The sequence below is a fragment of the Tinamus guttatus genome, unplaced genomic scaffold (genome assembly GCF_059628265.1).
Source record: "Tinamus guttatus ecotype Peru unplaced genomic scaffold, ASM5962826v1 Tinamus_guttatus_pri_ptg000713l, whole genome shotgun sequence".
NCBI lineage: Eukaryota > Metazoa > Chordata > Aves > Tinamiformes > Tinamidae > Tinamus > Tinamus guttatus.
The window spans coordinates 1,016,029-1,033,937 of NW_028289247.1; the positions used below are offsets into that span (position 1 = coordinate 1,016,029).

Sequence of the window (17,909 nt, forward strand, 5' to 3'; positions counted from 1 at the left end):
GGGCGGGGGGACGCGGCGGCGCCGGCCCCACTGTGGCGGCGGCGGGAGGCGGCGCGGGAGGCCCCGCCGCCCGCCCGCCCATGCCCGTGTGGTGCTGCCGCTGCGCCGCGCCGCTGAGGTGAGGCGGGCGGGCGCGCGCGCGGGGCGGGCGGGCAGCGCGGGCCGCGGGCGAGGCGAGCGCGGCCTCCGCGGCCGCCGGGCGCCCGTTGGCGCCGAGCGCGGGGGCCCCGCCGTGTCCCCGCCCGGCGCGCCGGGCCCGGCGGCGGCAGGTGAGGCGGGAGGCGGCGGCGGCTCCTCCCGCGCGGCCGGGGAAGCGGCGCTGGCGGCCGCGCTGCGGCGGGGGGTGCTGCGGAGCGGGGCTGCCCCCGCGGGCCGCGCCGGCCCCGGGCCCTCGTGCCGCCGTGGTTATTGCTGTTATTATTACTATTATTATTATTTAATGTTCTGGTGATGTTGAATTTCGCTCCACGAAGTGCAGGCTTCAGCGTTAAATGAGTAGTGTGTTCTTTATATAATGAGTTATAATGAGTTTCTGTTAAGTACCCGGTAGAGTCTGTTCATTTTTTTTTTTTTTTGGGGGGGGGAAGTATGCAAAAGATCTATCAGGATGCCTTAGAGCTATTTCTTGAAAAGAAAATTTGCTTACTTATCTAAATAAGCAAATTAGGATGTATAAGGAAAGGTTTATTCTTTGCCTCTAAAGGGGTCATTTCTGTATGTGCTCTATTTTTTTAAAGCTATTTAAAAGTAATTCATTGAAATCATTAGAATGCAGAAATAGTGATGGGTAACAGTGATAGGTGAGCGGAGGCGGCCGGGTGGTGATGGGCTCGCCTGGGTCCTGGCCCTCGTCCCACGGATCCTGGGGGAGTTTCCTTGCTCTAATGTGAGGGTTTCTGCTGCCTGCGGAGCTGCCGCCCAGCGCCCGCACCCCGCTCCGGGAGCCGGGGCTGTGCGAGCCCGCCCAGGGGGTGATGCCCTCGCCAAGGTGTGCGGCGGGCGCCGGTGCCCTGCAGAATTTGGGTTCGGAGCTCGACCTGTGCTCGGCCGCACGCTACCGAAGCCGCTTTTACTGCTAGGCTCGTCTGCAACCTGTGCGTGCACCCCATGGAAGAATAATTCCCAGTGCTTCAGTTTCGCAGAGACAGTGAGAGCGCCGCAAAGCGCGTGCTCCCGGGCAGCGCTCCGCAGCGTGGGGCGGCTCGCTCGTGGCCAGCCCGGCCGGCGGGTCCCGCTGCCGTGCGGGGCTCCGGCCGCAGAGGCGGCGCTGCCTGCGCCCCCGCGCAGCTCCAGCCGTTCCGTTGCCGCCACGAGCTCGTGTGCGGCTGTAGGGCAGTCCATCACCAAAGTCATAACTTGCAAATTTTGCATCTGTGTTTCCTGCGCGGCTGTAAACGTCAAGCCTGTGCTTTCTGAAATTACTAATGCCCGAGAAGAGCTTTTTTCCCAACTTTTTTAGCAAAGGAATAATGATCCCGGTAGGATTGTGTCACAGCAGGTACCAGCGGTGCTGTTGCCGTGCTGCTGTGTCTCTAATTTTACCTTCGGTTTAGAACTGAGGAAAGGTTTTTTGTTTGTTTGGGGTTTTGAAGTTCGTAGCAGAACCGTGAGCCTGGTTGGGGTTCAGGCCATGCTTGAAGGCAACGGGAACAGGATGCAGCTCGTGCTTTTAGGTCCCACGGAGAAAACAGTTTTTGAAATATTAGAACAGCTTTAGAGCTTGCAGATTTTTAGGAAATAGATGTGTGCTCTCTTTACAGGAAAAATACATAATCGGAGCGTTGCCCTTCAAAAAGTTATTGTTAAGTCCTTATTTCAGAGGCCCACCTAAAGTAAGTGCCAGTGACACTTTTTTAAACTTGGCGCTGCCTCTTTAGCTGCACAGATAGTGTGTGCTGCTCTAAAGACCTGGAGGGGCTTCCGAGCTGGGTAACAGACCCGCGCAGCCCCCTGCCTGGGGCAACAGGCTGTTGTGCAAGAGCTGACCCAGGCATGGGTGGCAGCTCCCTTTCTAGATGCCTATCAGCGATAGAACAGGTTACACCTGGTGTTTGTAGGGATCAGACTTTCCTTGGGCTTCCCAGCGCTGCCAGGGCCTGTCCCTGCCGGGACAGAGGCTGGTGGCTGCAGGTGACTCCGGTTGTGCCTTAGCTGCTCAGGCACAGGCTCTGTCTCTCCTGTTCTGATCAGGCCATTGAGAACCAAATTCCCCTGTGTTGCTGAGCAGAATAATATTTGTTGTTGGTTGTACTTTGCTGGTTTTGTATATGCCTAAATTGGAGGGACCTGCATTTCCGTGGAGCCATCTGTCCATGTGTTATCTTTCTGTAGACTTTCTTGAGGAAACAACTTTTTGTTTTCTACTTCTATTAGAAAAGCTGTACCGAAGAGTAATACTCTGTGTTCTGGAGGAGGAGTATCTGTTTTACCCTTGTTTTTGCAAATTCCGTAGCTCTCAAAGCAACTTTATTTTTGAAGGAGCTATTCTGATCATAATTCAGCCATATCCCCTCTGTTTTTTTGCACTAGAAGCTACAGTAGCCCTGAAACCGAAGGACAACTTTTGAATTCCTTTGCCCAGTATTTTGGTGACAGCCTTGGGAGCAAGATTAAAAGAATGCCTTTAATAGAAGAAACTGTCCTGCCTGGGGACCCTCTGCTCACTCTGCCAGTAGTAATAATAGGTAAGGTTTGTTTTATCCTGTTGTGTGGGTTTTTTTTTTTTTTTTTTTTTGATTCCCTGGGACTGTGATTGCCTCTGCAGACCTGCTGTACAAAGCTACTTATAATTAAATAATTGGCACAGCAAATAACTTTGAGACTGATACAGCTCTTGTGGTTAACAGCAGTATCATTGAATTTTGTTAAAATACTTGCTGTTGAAGTATGTTTGCAATAAAGATGTGGTTTGATGAAGTTTAACTGCATTTGACAACAAATAATGAGTATTAACAGAACTGTTTTGATTGTAGCGTTGGTCATACAGGACTGGATTTGCTGTTACATCTGCATCAGGTCACACAGAAGCTGCTGGTGCTGCACTGGTAGAAATTTGTGTGGTCAGTTGGGGCAGCTGAGCACATACAGTAAAATATGTGTTGTATGCTGCTCAGGTACAAAACTTCCTCATTAATGGCCTTTTTCTTTCTGTTGTATCCAATGCTGTTACATAAATATTGTTTGTCTGCACCAAAGTGAATCCATGTCAAATTAGCGAGTTCAAATTATTAAAGTTCAAATTATTAAATTATTCCAGTCTTCAAAAAAGGCAAGAAGGAGGACCCAGGCAACTACAGGCCAGTCAGCCTCACCTCCGTCCCCGGAAAAGTGATGGAACGGCTCATACTGGCCGTTGTCTCCAGGCACATGGAGGACAAGAAGGTGCTCAAGAGTAGTCAGCATGGATTCACCAAGGGGAAATCTTGCCTGACTAACCTGATAGCCTTCTATGATGAAATGACCGGCTGGATAGACGAGGGGAGAGCGGTGGATGTCGTCTATCTCGACTTCACCAAGGCTTTTGACACCGTCCCTCACAACATCCTCCTGGGCAAGCTCCGGAAGTGTGGGATAGATGAGTGGACAGTGAGATGGATTAGGAACTGGCTGGATGGCAGGGCCCAGAGAGTGGTGATCAGCGGTGCAGAGTCTAGTTGGAGGCCTGTGGCTAGTGGGGTCCCCCAGGGGTCAGTCCTTGGTCCAGTCCTGTTCAATTTATTCATCAATGACCTGGATGAAGGCACAGAGTGCTCCCTCAGCAAGTTTGCTGATGATACCAAACTGGGAGGAGTAGCCGATACCCCAGAGGGCTGTGCTGCCATCCAGAGGGACCTGGACAGACTGGACAACTGGGCGGTGAAAAACCTCATGCAATTCAACAAGGCCAAGTGCAAGGTCCTGCACCTGGGGAGGAATAACCCCAGACACCAGTACAGGCTGGGGACCGACCTTCTGGAGAGCAGCTCTGCGGAGAAAGACCTAGGTGTCATGGTGGACAACAAGTTGACCATGAGGCAGCAGTGTGCCCTCGTGGCCAAGAAGGCCAATGGGATCCTGGGCTGCATTAAGAAGAGCGTCTCTAGCAGGTCGAGGGAGGTGATCCTGCCCATCTACTCAGCCCTGGTGAGGCCGCATCTGGAGTATTGTGTCCAGTTCTGGGCTCCACAGTACAAGAGGGATGTGGAGCTGCTGGAGAGAGTCCAGCGCAGGGCTACAAGGATGATCAGGGGCCTGGAACATCTGACCTATGAGGAGAGGCTGAGGGAGCTGGGCCTGTTCAGCCTGGAGAAGAGAAGGCTGAGAGGGGATCTAATCAGTGTATATAAATACCTCAAGGGAGGGAGTGCAGAGGACGGGGATGGTCTCTTTTCAGTGGTGGCCACTGATAGGACTAGAGGAAATGGCCGGAAACTGAAACATCAAAAATTCCATAGGAACTTAAGGAAAAATTTCTTAACAGTGAGGGTGACAGAGCACTGGAACAGGCTGCCCAGAGAGGTTGTGGAGTCTCCTTCTCTGGAGATCTTCAAAACCCGCTTGGATGCAGTCCTGTGCCACGTGCTTTAGGTGTCCCTGCGTATGCAGGGGGCTTGGACTAGATGATCTCTAGAGGTCCCTTCCAACCCTAAGCATTCTATGATTCTATGATTCTATGAAAGTGTAGTCTTGTTTAAATAGTTGAGGCCTTGTTGTTGTAAAGGCTTGCCAAGGCTAGGGACAGAAGAAGGAACAGGCTCCTTAGGTGGAAAGCTTGTGGTGAGAGTGCCAGGATGGTTTGTATTTGGCCAGGATTTCTCAGCACAGGAGGTCGCCAATTCCCTGTTGCCAGGACTTGATGAAAGGATAAAGGAAAGGCCTCGAGTAAAGGAGGCCTTCAGTGAGTTATCTGGGCTACAGCAAGCCAACAGCAAGCAAGCAGAGAGATAATGCAGAGAATGATGTTTCCATGTGATACGTTCACATTAAACCTACGCAGCTCTGCAATAGCAGTGTTTGTGCAGTGCCTCTTCTCAAAGCTCTATTCAGTGATAGCTCAAAGTAGTGCTCGTGTAATACATTAACGTGCATGTGGCAGACATGAATCACTTGGTGAAATCTGCATCCTAGTTGAGCAGCAGCAGTTTCCTGGCATTTGCTCAACCTTGGTATAGGTTTGCCATATGGTTAATGACTCACTGTTTGATCTTGTAAATATGCATTATGCAAATACCTGTGCTCAGTACTTGCTTTGTCTAAAACTCCTTTCTGTGTGCTCACACCAATCACAACTACCTTGACTGTCTCCAGTGGCAAACAAATACGTTATCCAAATTGCCTGAATGTCTTTTTTTTTTTTTTTGTCCCTCGGTTATATTAGGAAAAAATCTCAAGTCGATTTTCTCCATTGACAGCCTATTATCTCTAATTCACAGATGGCTGAAGAAGCCTTAGAAAGGACCTAATATGATATAAAACTATAGCAGAACACAGAAGTAGGTTCTTTCCCCACCTTAGCTCCCTGTTTTGATCTTCTCCATGCTATTCTTTCATTTCTGGAATATCTTGGTGATTGCAGTTTTCTGTACATCATTATATTAAAAAGTTCTTATTTAATTTCCCAGCGTTACCTTCTCATAGCACCATTGTAATAATCAGAGGGAGATGGCACATATGTCCAAACAATTGACTTCATGGTTGAATGTTAATTTATATTGCCCTTCCTTTAGTTTCACCATTTCATTTCTTGCTGTATGAGGTCTCATTTATGATTTGATTCTTATTTGGATAAATTGTTTGGCATAGAGTACTGTGTTACTGGTGATAATTTTAAGTAAATTCTGTACTGTGCTGCTGTATCTGTTTTCCCCCAAGAAATGGTGAAGAAACAAATTCTATTTGGATGAGTTGGAAGTGCAAAATTTCATGTAGGAGCTCGAAATCCAGAGGATGCTCTGTGCTAAACATTTTCATCTCCTGCACAAGCTTTGATCGTTACAGGGTAAACACAATATGGTCTTAAATTTTCAGCCAAATAACAATCTTTGGTTGTTTGCTTTAAATTTAGGCACATAAAGCAAAGGTAATTCTGCTGTAGGTTGCTGTTGATCTGAAGTTTCTTCCAAACTTAGGCAAAATTAAATAGGACTATGGATATTGGGAATATATTGACTATAAACCTGAAATTTATATAATAGTATCTAATCTCCCAGACATGATGAGAAGCATTATGGGAAGTATTGTGTGTGAATAAAGACCAAACTCTTCAGGTTTAAATTTCTATTTTTTTTCCCCCTGTAATTCTCCTCAAAGTCACTAAATATATAATTCAATCTTGGGAGTACTCCTGAAACTGCGAAAACACTCTGATTGTGTCTATAGTTCATCTCCTTTTTATTATAGGTGGCTTCAGTGCATTGTTAAGGTTCTCTCTCACATCTGACATGACAAGTAGATGTTAAGAGGGGTTTGCATCCATCCTGAGCTTTAAACTGAAGTGTTATCTGCTGTCTCTTGCTGACATCTGTTTGTGGGAGGGTAGGATGGTTTGAGAAGGAAGCTTTACTGTCTGAAAGACCCTTTGAGCTCTTCTTTGTAAATGGACAAACGGGGATGAACGCGGTCTGGAAAATACATAGGCAGGGTCACAAATATTTAAACCATTCCTTACAGGTTTTTGTTCTAACTTTGAGATCCCAGTGCTGGAAATCCACATTTTTCCTAGGTAACCTTCTCCCAGTACTTAATGCTCCTTACAGTATACAGTTTTCTGGCAAGTACTGTATTGCTTCTGCCTCCATATATTGGTGCAAAAGGTATGCATTCAATAAGAGACACTTCAAGGAATCATTGTGCTGTCTCATGTATATGTTGGGTTCTAGGCCTTTCTAGACCTCTGGAAAAACTTGCTGATTAGAGGTCAATTTGAGAGAGTGAGTGGACAGGAGGACCAGAATATAGGGACTAGGCAAACTGATAGGGAATGTAAGGGCTTGGAAATTGGAGAAGGGAGGCATTGGAGAAGTGGGATTGGAAACTAGTGACGGAAGCAGCGGGTGAGAAGATATGGGGGACAGTGAAAGGAGATCAAAGAAGGGTTGAAAGGGCAGGAAGCAAGAACTTAACATCCCAATCATGAGGCTGTATGAAAGCCCTGAAGAAACCAGTGATTGTGTTTTTAGCTCAGAATGTGAATAGCTAGAGCACTGTGTGTGCCACTTCAGCTCGAAAACAAAGACAAAATGTTGAGTAGTGTCTCATCAGGATAACACTGTGCTTCTCATTCAGCTCATGAGGAAGGGGAGCTATAGAAACAACAGTACATAGTCACACGTTTATGTTAGGTATCATATCATGTCCTTTTTTCTGACATAGTATTTAGTAAGTCTTGCTTTTTGACTTTGCAATATGAACATTACTCCAAGACCTTGAGCATTTGCATGTGACAAATATGATCCTTTACTTTCTTTGGTGTTGATCAAAGGAATAGAAATATTTACCTGATATTTGTGCTAACTTATGTAGTTGCCCCATCTATTTGGGATATTTGAAAAACAGGATATTAAAATTACAGTAATTTATGCAAATAAATTATAAAATAGTGTAAAACAAATAAGGATGTAGAATACTGGTGCTGATATGGTTAAGGATGAACATGGTCTTAAATGAGTTTAATGTACTTTAGCACTTTTCTGCTGTATGTATGTGCTCTCGCTCAGCTTTTACGTGTCTGTCGTGCTGGGTCTGTAGCTTCTCATTCAGACTGGGACCATTTTGAGCTTTGTTTTTGTGGTTTATTTCTTCCTCTCTAGTGGTCACACCTAAGTAGCACACGCTCGTGGTTGTCTTTCTGTTTTCTGCAGTACCCAGTCTAAGTGGAACACAAGAGTTGTAAGATGGTAAAACTATTCACATATGGGTGATTGACAGGTAGACCAAATTTTATCCTTTTCATACAGCACTGGTGAATTTGCATGCTAAGCTATTGATTTTTTTAAATTCTAATTTTGTTGCATAATGTAAACAGTCATGAACAGACATACATACAAATTTGTTTCCATGTGTTGCATTTCATTGGTAGTGTAATCAAAAATTTAAAATTAGTTTAAATACTATATTTGTACTTTTAAGCTAATTTCTTGTCATCTGAAAAAGATTTTACTGAGTCTGTTTGGAGGAAGTTCCAGGCAGGTTTTAGTTTACTGCAAACATTATAAGCTTCTTTGAATAGGAATGGTGCCACACTATATTTCCAGTGTATAATTTTACTTCTGCTTATTTGGTGACATGTAAACTTTTGCTTATATTTTTACTGGCTTTCTCCTTTAATAGGAAATGGCCCTTCGGGAATCTGTCTTTCTTACCTGCTGTCTGGATACAGGCCGTACTTGTCTCCTGAGGCCGTGCATCCAAACCCCGTGCTGCACACGAAGCTGGAAGCAGCTCGGCATCTTTCCATCGTTGATCAAGTAAGCTTTCGTTGCCGTCTTACCCAGATCTTTTCCTCCTACAAAATATGTTACAGAACAGTAAGCTTTCTGTCGTGATCCCGTTTAAAATACTTCTGCAGTTTTGATAAAAGTAGTGTCATGCACAAAAAAAAAGGCTTAACTTTCTTAAGCTGCAAAGAATAGGCCCAATAAAGCTCAGTAACTGTGTGGCCTCAAGCAATTGGCTTGATCTGTTGACTTCATTTTTCTTAAGGACAGTATATACTTTCTTCAGTAGCTGTTAACAAATTTATATATGTTTCAGGTGAAAACTATTTATCCCCCCATGTTTCATCGTGGAAAGCTAGTGTACTTACCTAGTTATATTTCTAATGCATTAACAAGTTCTTTTGTTCTTCTGTTAATTTAATAAGCAACTTAATTTAAATAGAATCAAGTTACTGCCACACCAAAAACTGCTTGTCATGTCCTAATTACTTGCCAAAAACTGTATAAAGCAGCACTTGGTCTTTCAATGAGTAGCTGATGAAGGAATCTTGACTTTCACGTGCTGGTACCATCATTAAGGACTAAGGGACTCCTGCTACCAATGTACTTAAGTATGCAGGCTTCAAGTCTAGACTATTCCTAAGTAGCACAGTTCTTCCTAGAACTCAATTTTCAGTAACATGAGAGATGAACGTGTTTTTCTCTTCTGAACAGTACACATCTTTCACTATTTGTGTTCTGGTCACAGTGACTCTTGTGCTCATTGTTATCCTTGTATACATTGATTTTTCTGTCTTTTTTGAATGGTTAAATCTCCTCCACTATTTTTCTCCTGTGTGTTATTTTTCTGCACACTTCCACAATTTGTTTGCCACATTGCTATCTTCTACTCGCTCCACTCTTGATTACTGACAGCGCTATTATGAACTGCATTGTCTCTATGATCTATGATTTGTTTGGACTGGAAGCATGCATGTGTATTTCTAGTGGAAGAGTAAGAGTCTTTTGGCTGTGTGTTTCTGTTTGTTTGTTTTAATGCCACACTGTTCTCACAGGATGTTGATCTTAAGTATCAAGGTTGATTTTTTGGCAGGACAGTAAGGTGCCTTAGTTTTTGGCTACAGACACTCCATGTTCTTCTTATCTCCTCTTCCTCTCAATCTTTTTCCCAGTTTGGGAAGCTAAACTATCTTTTGTCAGTAAAACTTGGCCTCGTGGCTTCCATATTCTCTTCAAATATTTGTTATTGCATTGTTTTAGAAATCCTGAATCTTGCTTATTTTTTTTAAAAAAAGTTTTGAGCGCATCTCTGCATTAAATATTTATCTGTACTTAAATTCCAGCTTAAATTCTTTGCTTTTTGTTGAAATTAAACTTCTGTACCTCAGAGTGATACCACGTGTGGTAAAAGCTGCGTGAACATGGAGAACTTTCTCCCATGTTTTAGGATCTCGAGTACTTGTCGGAAGGCCTCGAGGGGCGCTCCCCCAACCCCGTGGCGGTGCTTTTCGATACGCTGCTGCATCCCGATGCCGACTTCGGATACGACTACCCATCCACGCTGCACTGGAAGCTGGAGCAACATCACTATATTCCCCATATAGTGCTGGGTAAAGGACCACCTGGTGGGGCCTGGCATGTAAGTAAATTCTGTGTGTCACTTGCAGGATAACTTTATAATTTTGTGTTTTCGGTGGTTTTGCTCTCTAGACTTGTTTTTTAGATACTAATGGCTGTTGCAGTTCCAACTGTTCAGCTTACCAAAGCACAAATATGTTAGAAATACAAAAAGAGGAAGGGAAAGTTACCCATGAAGGGGATTTGTGAGCATGAATGTAGTCTTGTGTCTGCGTGGTTTTGTTTTTTAGTTTTTGTTTTGATTTAGGTTTTTTTTTTTTCCTCCCCTGTTATCTTAGATTCATAATGGAATGTATTTGCTGAGACTTTTCTTCTATCTTTGCATTATTTCCAGGTGCTTTAAGCTGTCTTGAATTGTAGTGTTCTATCCCATTGGTTTCAGCCTTTTCTTATACCTGTTTGGAGTTTTCAGTAACTCACTTTCATTTTTCTTTTGTTTTCTGTCCACTTTCTGCTTTTCTCTGATAACTTTATTGGATCATGTGATTATTAAAAGAGTGTCTAACTGTAATATGAAAGCTTATTTCCTCAGCACTTCATATAGTATTCACATATTCTTATATTCTAGTATTTTACTACCCTGCGTATAATGAGAATTTCTCCATGTTTTACATAAATATGTTAATTTAAAAATTATCTGGTTACACATTTTATTTTTCACCGCAGTCTATGGAAGGCTCTATGTTAACAATCAGTTTTGGAGACTGGATGGAATTGCCTGGACTTGCATTTAAAGAGTGGGCAGCCAACATACGCAGGTAAAAATATCACTTGGCATATTTGAAAGATATGTAGCTGCTATGAGAATCCAGATAGCCTTGTTTTAAGAACTGCAAAACAGCTTCACTGCTTACAGGAGTGGGTTTTTTTGCCTTGTTTAATAAATTGCTTCATGACAGTGGAAATGTTTCACCCCCATATGCTCTGGTGGAAGAAGATTGGCAGTGGTTGGCCAAAATAATGGATTTTGAATGCATTGAAAATATATATAAAACAATTCCATGTTTGCAAGCAGCTGTCGAAGTTGCACGAAGAACTGTGCTGGGCAGCACAGAGGAGTGCTGTTTCTATAAGCAGCTCTGATCGGAATTGAGAGAGGAGTTTAAAATCTGTAGAGCTACTGTGAGTTCCTCTTTTTTAAGTTGCTGTGCCTGGTAGCTGTTTTTTAATTTGGGAAAATTTATTTCAGCATTTGCTTTCTAAAAAAGTGCTGCAGCATCTAAAAATTATATGTGGGTTTTAATTTTAAAAGAATAATTAAGTATTTTTCTGTGTAGTAAGAGAACTTACAGTAGTAAGTTCCCTGAGCAAATTTTAAAGAAAAAAAAATACTATCTTGTACAACCTCAGAGACTGTAAAAATAGAAATTATAAGATGACTATCTTACACGAGCTCAGTCAAACATCAGATATACAATTAGTTTACAAAAGCCTTTGTGTTAAAACATAAACTTGGGCCCTTTAGATAGACTTCTTCTAAAATCTGAATCTTCCTAGCTTTGTTCTAAGTAAAATGAATAATTTCTTCTGCTCTATCTGGTTCGAATTAAAGGAATGGAATTAAAGCAACCTTTAAGAGCAGGTAGCTCCTTGTTTTAGGACAACATTTGCAGTAAAGAAACAGGACCTTTGTACTTTAATCGTGTACTTAGATAACCGCAGTAATCTTGCCTCCTTAGTAGCTTAAGTCCTATAAGATCCTTATTATCTGTAGCTAATTTGTTTATATTTTAAATTAGAACAATACTAAAAAATGCTGACCTGTTTTACTACAGTTAAACAAATATATTTAAATGTACTGATTGCATGTGAAAACTTTTAGTCACGTAAACATTTTTCTCAGTTTCCTTGTAAGAGATCATGATCATCTCAGTAAGTATCTCACAGGGCTTTGCAGAGTAATAACCTGAACATTTACTATTACGTATACTATTATCCTGGTAATCTATAAGTAGCCTGACCTCTTGTAAATATACTTTTAAGCATAATTCAGTGCCAGCCCTGATGGTCAGTACTAATTTTTCTTTTGGCTGTCTCCTAGAATTCTCTTTAAAAGAGCAGCAGCCAAATTAATGTGATTGCTGAAGATAACTATTTTTTCAGCTTTCTTTTTAAATAAGTGATAAGGCAGCAAACACAATGAGAAAGACATAGATCATATATCAGGATCTCAGTGAACTATTTTTAATTAGATATTCAAACATCAAAATCACTCTAACTTCCTCTGTAATATTTGCTCTTTTAATTCCTGTGGGACTTAAAGTTCTGTGATATGAAACTACTTGATACCTACTGATTTTAGCTGTAAGCAAGGGATGTGTGAGTGAAGTATTCCTTACTGTACTTGGCAAACACAATATAGTGAACGTAAGACTTTCAAAGATGGCACTTAAGAGAGACAACTTTATCCCAAGTAAAGCTGTTCTCCCTGAGCACAGTTTTTGCTGGTGTTGTGTTGCTGACTGCAATGAGATTAAACTGGCTTTGTGAAACCTTCCCATAGAGAATTGCTATCCTGCTCTGATACTGTTAGAATGTTTTTATGCTGGTTTTGCTTGTTACTTCAGCACTTTCAAGTTTTTGTTTCTTAGTGTTGTAAATCTTGTCTTGTACATCAGGAATCAGTACGTAAAACATCTTGAATGAGTTTGACGGTAGTGAACTCTGTTAGTTAATACTGAGTATCAACCCTCTGAAATTTGAGTCAAGTAGTCTGTCAAGTGTGATGCTGCTACCAGTACAGCCAAATATTAACTGGAACCTTTCAATTTTGTTTTAGAAATATAAAGAGTGACCGAGTAATGCCAGAAGAAATAGCTTGTTATTATAAGCACTATGTCAAAGTCATGGGCCTCCAAAAGAACTTCAGAGACAATGTTTACATAACATCGGTATCCAGACTCTATCGAGGAACAGATGATGAAGATGGAAGTCAACTAAATTCAACCCAGCGTTTGCAAATGGAAATGGAAGAGGGACAGAAATCACTGATTAAGAGAAACTGGGAAGTCAGAGGCTATCAGAGAGCAGCAGATGGTTCCCACGTGCCATTCTGCCTCTTTGCTGAGAACGTGGCCCTCGCGACTGGGACCTTTGATTCCCCCGGCCGACTACAGGTGGAGGGAGAGGACTTTCCTTTTGTGCTTCATTCCATGACTGACTTTGGAGCTGCCGTAAGCAAAGGGAAGCTGCGTGGGAAGGCAGACCCTGTGCTGATCGTGGGCGCCGGGCTCACGGCGGCTGACGCGGTCCTGTGTGCCTACAACAACAACATCCCTGTGATCCACGTGTTTCGCAGAAGAGTTACTGACACCAGTCTGATTTTCAAGCAGTTACCCCAAACGCTTTATCCTGAGTACCACAAAGTCTATCACATGATGTGCACTCAGTCACATTCTGTAGATTCCAGTCTGCATCCTGCTTACACCAGTTTCCCTGAACACAATGTGCTTTCTTTCAAGCCTGAAATGAAATGTGTTCTTCAGAGTGCCTCCGGACTGAAGAAAATTTTGAAGTTTTCTCTAGCCTTAGTTCTGATAGGATCTCATCCAAATCTTTTCTTTCTGAAGGACCAAGGACATGGCATAGGGCATCACGCGAATCAGCCCATCACGTGCAAGGGGAACCCCATCGAGATCGACCCATATACTTATGAGTGCACTAAAGAAGCCAACCTCTTCGCTTTAGGTCCTCTGGTTGGAGACAATTTTGTACGGTTTTTAAAAGGAGGTGCATTGGGCATTACACGATGCTTGGCAATAAGACAAAAGAAGAAGCACGAACTGATTGAAAGCAGGGATGGAGGAGGTGATGGGGTACCATAGGGGAGAGATTAGGAACCGTCACGGATGGAATTACAGATGGAGTCTAACAGCCTCGCAACAGAAGTCATTAGTAGTCACATTTTTGTTGTGTACAAGTAACCTGCACTTGTATTGCTCAGTAAAGGATGCTGTTACTACAATGCTTCATCTTTTCAAAATACAGCAATTGGTCTGCTATTACAACTGATCCCTACTCGACTGGAATAGCTCCCAGATAAACAGAAAACGAGACTAACTTATAGTGACCTGCCTGTCATCCCTTGCTCAGCTCAAAGAGCAGAATTCTTCTGGGAAAAACAAGCCTGCCACCATGGCTTTGCATTTTAGTGTCAAATTCCACAAAATATTCTTAGCTTGAAATTCAGCTAACTTCTAAAAGCAGAAATCTCTAGTAGTATAAAATGATTCTTGGTCCCAAAGCAAGTTTGGAGCCTTCTGTTTGAAACAAGGATTTATTTATTTGCCGCAGTAACACAGTAATACTCTGAGCACTTAGTGAAATGGCCTTTACTAAAGCAAGATTTCTGTAAGCAGAGGCATATTGCTCAACAGTTACAAATTATCCTACTGGAGAATTGGAATAAAGGAATAAGCCTTCCCCTTTGCTGCATGATATGTCAATGCATTAATGTTTTCTCAGTGGTATGCTTCGAGCTGGGGCAGAACAGAGAGATACAACCTGAGATGTGTTCCTCTGCAGTGGTATGATTAACGCAAACAATAAAGTGCTGATGTAAGTGCTCTTATTACGGTGTCAATATGATGAGTATCTAATATTCTAATGAAAAAAAAATGTTGGAAATACAAATTCAGAAAAAAAAATGTATGAGAAGTTTCCTCAGCACAGAGTTCAGGAAGACTGATGAACGATAGATATTCTCATTTGCCATTTGACCAAGCTTTGGCTATTTCTCCTTTTTTTTTTTTTTTTTTTTTTTTTGTTTGTTTGTTTGTTTATGGAGCAGCATATAACATTAAAACTAGTTTAGTCTGCAGTTTTTGAAACTCAGGGATTATTCTCTGTAGTGAGGTAAGCAACCACTGGTTAGAAAATGATTAGATTATCTTTTGAATTCTCCATGGCCACGTGCTTGGTTTTCATTGATTCATTCCAAACATTTTAAGTCAGGCCCAGTGTGATAGAATAGATGTTATCCACTTAAATTCCCTGCTGTGGGTGCTTTTGTGTGTGCGTGTTGAAGAATGTCATGTTAGATTAAGGTATTGTATTTGCATGAGTAAAATGTCTGTATTAGAACTTGAGCAGATTAGAAAGAGGAAATTAGGTTTGGATTTAGACTTTGCGAAATTGCTAGTGGTGTCCCAGTGTCTGACTTCCATAATTTGTTGAGATATCTTTATGCTATAAGTGTCTTTTCTCTGCACCTACTACAGGCCTCTCCACACAAGCTCGGGTAACTTACTGATACGTCTACATAAAGTTGAAAAGCAGAAGGGTTAAAATGACATAATTATCAGTGGAAGTCTAAAGCCTTCCTTTCTTGGTCAAGTATAAAATGATAAAAATGCTTGTAATAAATCTTAGTTTAGAGCCATCTTAATTGCATAAAGATAAACATAAATGAGGTGATTTTTATATTAATTTGTGCATTGCCTACATGGTATGAATTCAACCATGCATTGGCAATATAGTTAAGATGCTCATTTTTATAGTTAATGTTATTTGAGGTTGTCTTAAATATGCTGAGCTCTAGACTTACTGCATCTCAATGCGATTATGAAGAAAATAATTTGCCTTTTTAAGCAGAAACAGTAAGTAACCTAAACCTGTGATACATAATAATTTTGAGTATGACATATGATCATGAAAATTCATTGCAATTACTGGTTGGGAATACACCTGCACTGGGATGAAACTGCTGCATTTTGTGTCGGTATGCATGTGTGATTCCTACAGATCTAGTTTCCGGTTGTGGAATTAGAGCTTTAAACGAGGTAAAGGTTTGTGCCTGGGGGTGGAAGATGCTCTGAGGTGCCCTGCCTGGAGCCAGAGCTATGGGCAAACCCAACTTCCATGCTTCCTGCCTCAGTATTTCTGCTTCCTCTGCAGAGAGGGATTTGGGAGTCCTGGTTGACAACAGGTTAACCATGAGGCAGCAGTGTGCCCTCTTGGCCGGGTGAGGCTGCACCTGGAGTATTGGGTGCAGTTCTGGGCTCCCCAGTACAAGGAGGACATTGAGCTTCTAGAGAGGGTCCAGCGGAGAGCGACAAACATGATTAACACTTCTTTCCTGTGAGGCTGATAGAGCCCTGGCACAGGCTGCCCAGAGAGGCTGTGGAATCTCCTCTGGAGATCTTCAAACCCATCTGGATGCCACCCTGTGCCACGTGCTCTAGGTGTCCCTGCTGGAGCAGGGGGGTTGGACTAGATGATCTCTAGAGGTCCCTTCCAACCATGACCGTTCTGTGATTCTGTGACTCTGTGAAATCCCTGTGGGTTATGTGCTCTTATGTAGACGAGAGTGGTATAAACAGGACTTCAGAGAACATCTGAACTGCATCTTCCTCCTGAGCTACAAGTGACTCGTGAGCAAAACCTCAGCTTTGATGAGATGATAACCCCGACCAAGTCTTGCATGCTGAGCTCGTGTGTGTTTTCTTGTGTGCAAACCGAGCACTGAGATGAAATGAAACAGGAATAAAACTCAAGCGGTTTCACCTAGAAGTTCAGTATTACGGTTTGGAGAAGCCCTTTAAAGCAGAGGGCAGGGCGAAGCCCTGGGGGTGCCGGAGGGATGTGCAGAGGTGTAGGGAAAAAAATGACAACCTGGCTGAGCGTTTGGGATGGATCTGGTGCTGTAGCTCCTACTGGAGGTGGTTCTGATAGTGAAACCTGAAGCAAAATGATATATAAGGGTTGCTAAAGTAGTTGCCAAAGTTGTTAGTGGAGGGAGTTTGAAAATGTTATGCAAATGAGACCTACTGCCCTGGAAATGTGGTGAGAGGGTCAGAAAAATGGTAAAAGAGGAGCAGTGAGGAGAGAGCGGGAATATTTTGCCATCTCTGCCTTAGATTTTAAGGTGATCAACTAGAAATATGGTCAGAAATGGTGAGTTTGGGACTCCACGCAAGTGGTCAAAGGTGACAGTAGATGGATTCAGAGGAAAAAAAAAAAAGAGAAGGGTGAGTTTTGAAGGGAGGGAAAGTGCTAGGAAAAAGGCATGGTAAGCGTGAGGCCTGAGAAACCCCCTGGGAAACCAAGTGGGCTGTGCAGTAAGCCCTTCAGTAGGCTGAATCAGCTCTTCAGCTGGTGTGCCAGGCATGCACTGAGGTGGAGGCAAACCTGGAATGGATCCTGTGGGACACAGGGGCAGCGACATAGGCTTGGAGCCACGGAGGAATTGGGTGAGACAGAGGAAGCTGGTCCAGACAAGCAGCTCGTTTTCAGGGTATATGGGGATGGGGGCGCTGGGGCCTTCCCACTACTGCTCCCCCTGAGAAGAGGGGAGCGAGGATAGGCAGGGGCAGAAAAATTTCAACAGTGAAAAGGAAAAAAATCTTGTTAGGTTTTCCTGAAAAAGGCAGTGATGGGGGCAGTCGCCTGAGGCGGGTGCGAGCTAAGCTGAGCGCGCGCTGTCACTGCACGGATGTGGCGCCCAAGCTCCAGTGAGGTGGCGCGTGAAGCAGCTCCAGCGCCGCCGCCTTCCTCTGCGCTCAGCTGAGCCGCCGCATGCCAGACTGCGCTTTAAAAGCCTTGCTAATAAAGAGTATATTCAGTCTGTGCGTTGTGTGCGTCTCCTTCCTGCGCGAGCGAAGACGAGGTGGGTACAGAAAGGCAGTTCCTCCCCCCGCCGCAGCTGCAGATGAGCTTGTGGTTACACAGACAGACAAGGAGGGATGAAGAAGATAAGCCCTTGCTTGGTATTTTTAGGTAACAGCACGATTTTGTCAAAGAGGGGGTAGGGGAGGGCTGCAGGTTGTGATTTGAAGTGAGGGAAGAGCTTAGATATCATGTCTGTTACTGCCTTTTTAAATATACCTCCCAGAGAAAAGCCAGGGGGGTGGTGAGAGA

General features: G+C 43.3%; 1 protein-coding gene across 1 annotated transcript; it reads left to right on the top strand.

The window, feature by feature from the left end:
• The first annotated feature begins 77 nt into the window (after window positions 1–77).
• OSGIN2 (oxidative stress induced growth inhibitor family member 2) lies at window positions 78–14,486 on the top strand. The gene is made up of 6 exons (XM_088537017.1): window positions 78–118; window positions 2,530–2,684; window positions 8,308–8,444; window positions 9,862–10,053; window positions 10,719–10,810; window positions 12,832–14,486. Exons 1-6 carry the CDS (start codon window positions 81–83, stop codon window positions 13,874–13,876), a joined length of 1,659 nt encoding a protein of 552 aa, XP_088393143.1. The 5' UTR covers window positions 78–80; the 3' UTR covers window positions 13,877–14,486.
• The last annotated feature ends 3,423 nt before the right edge of the window (window positions 14,487–17,909 follow it).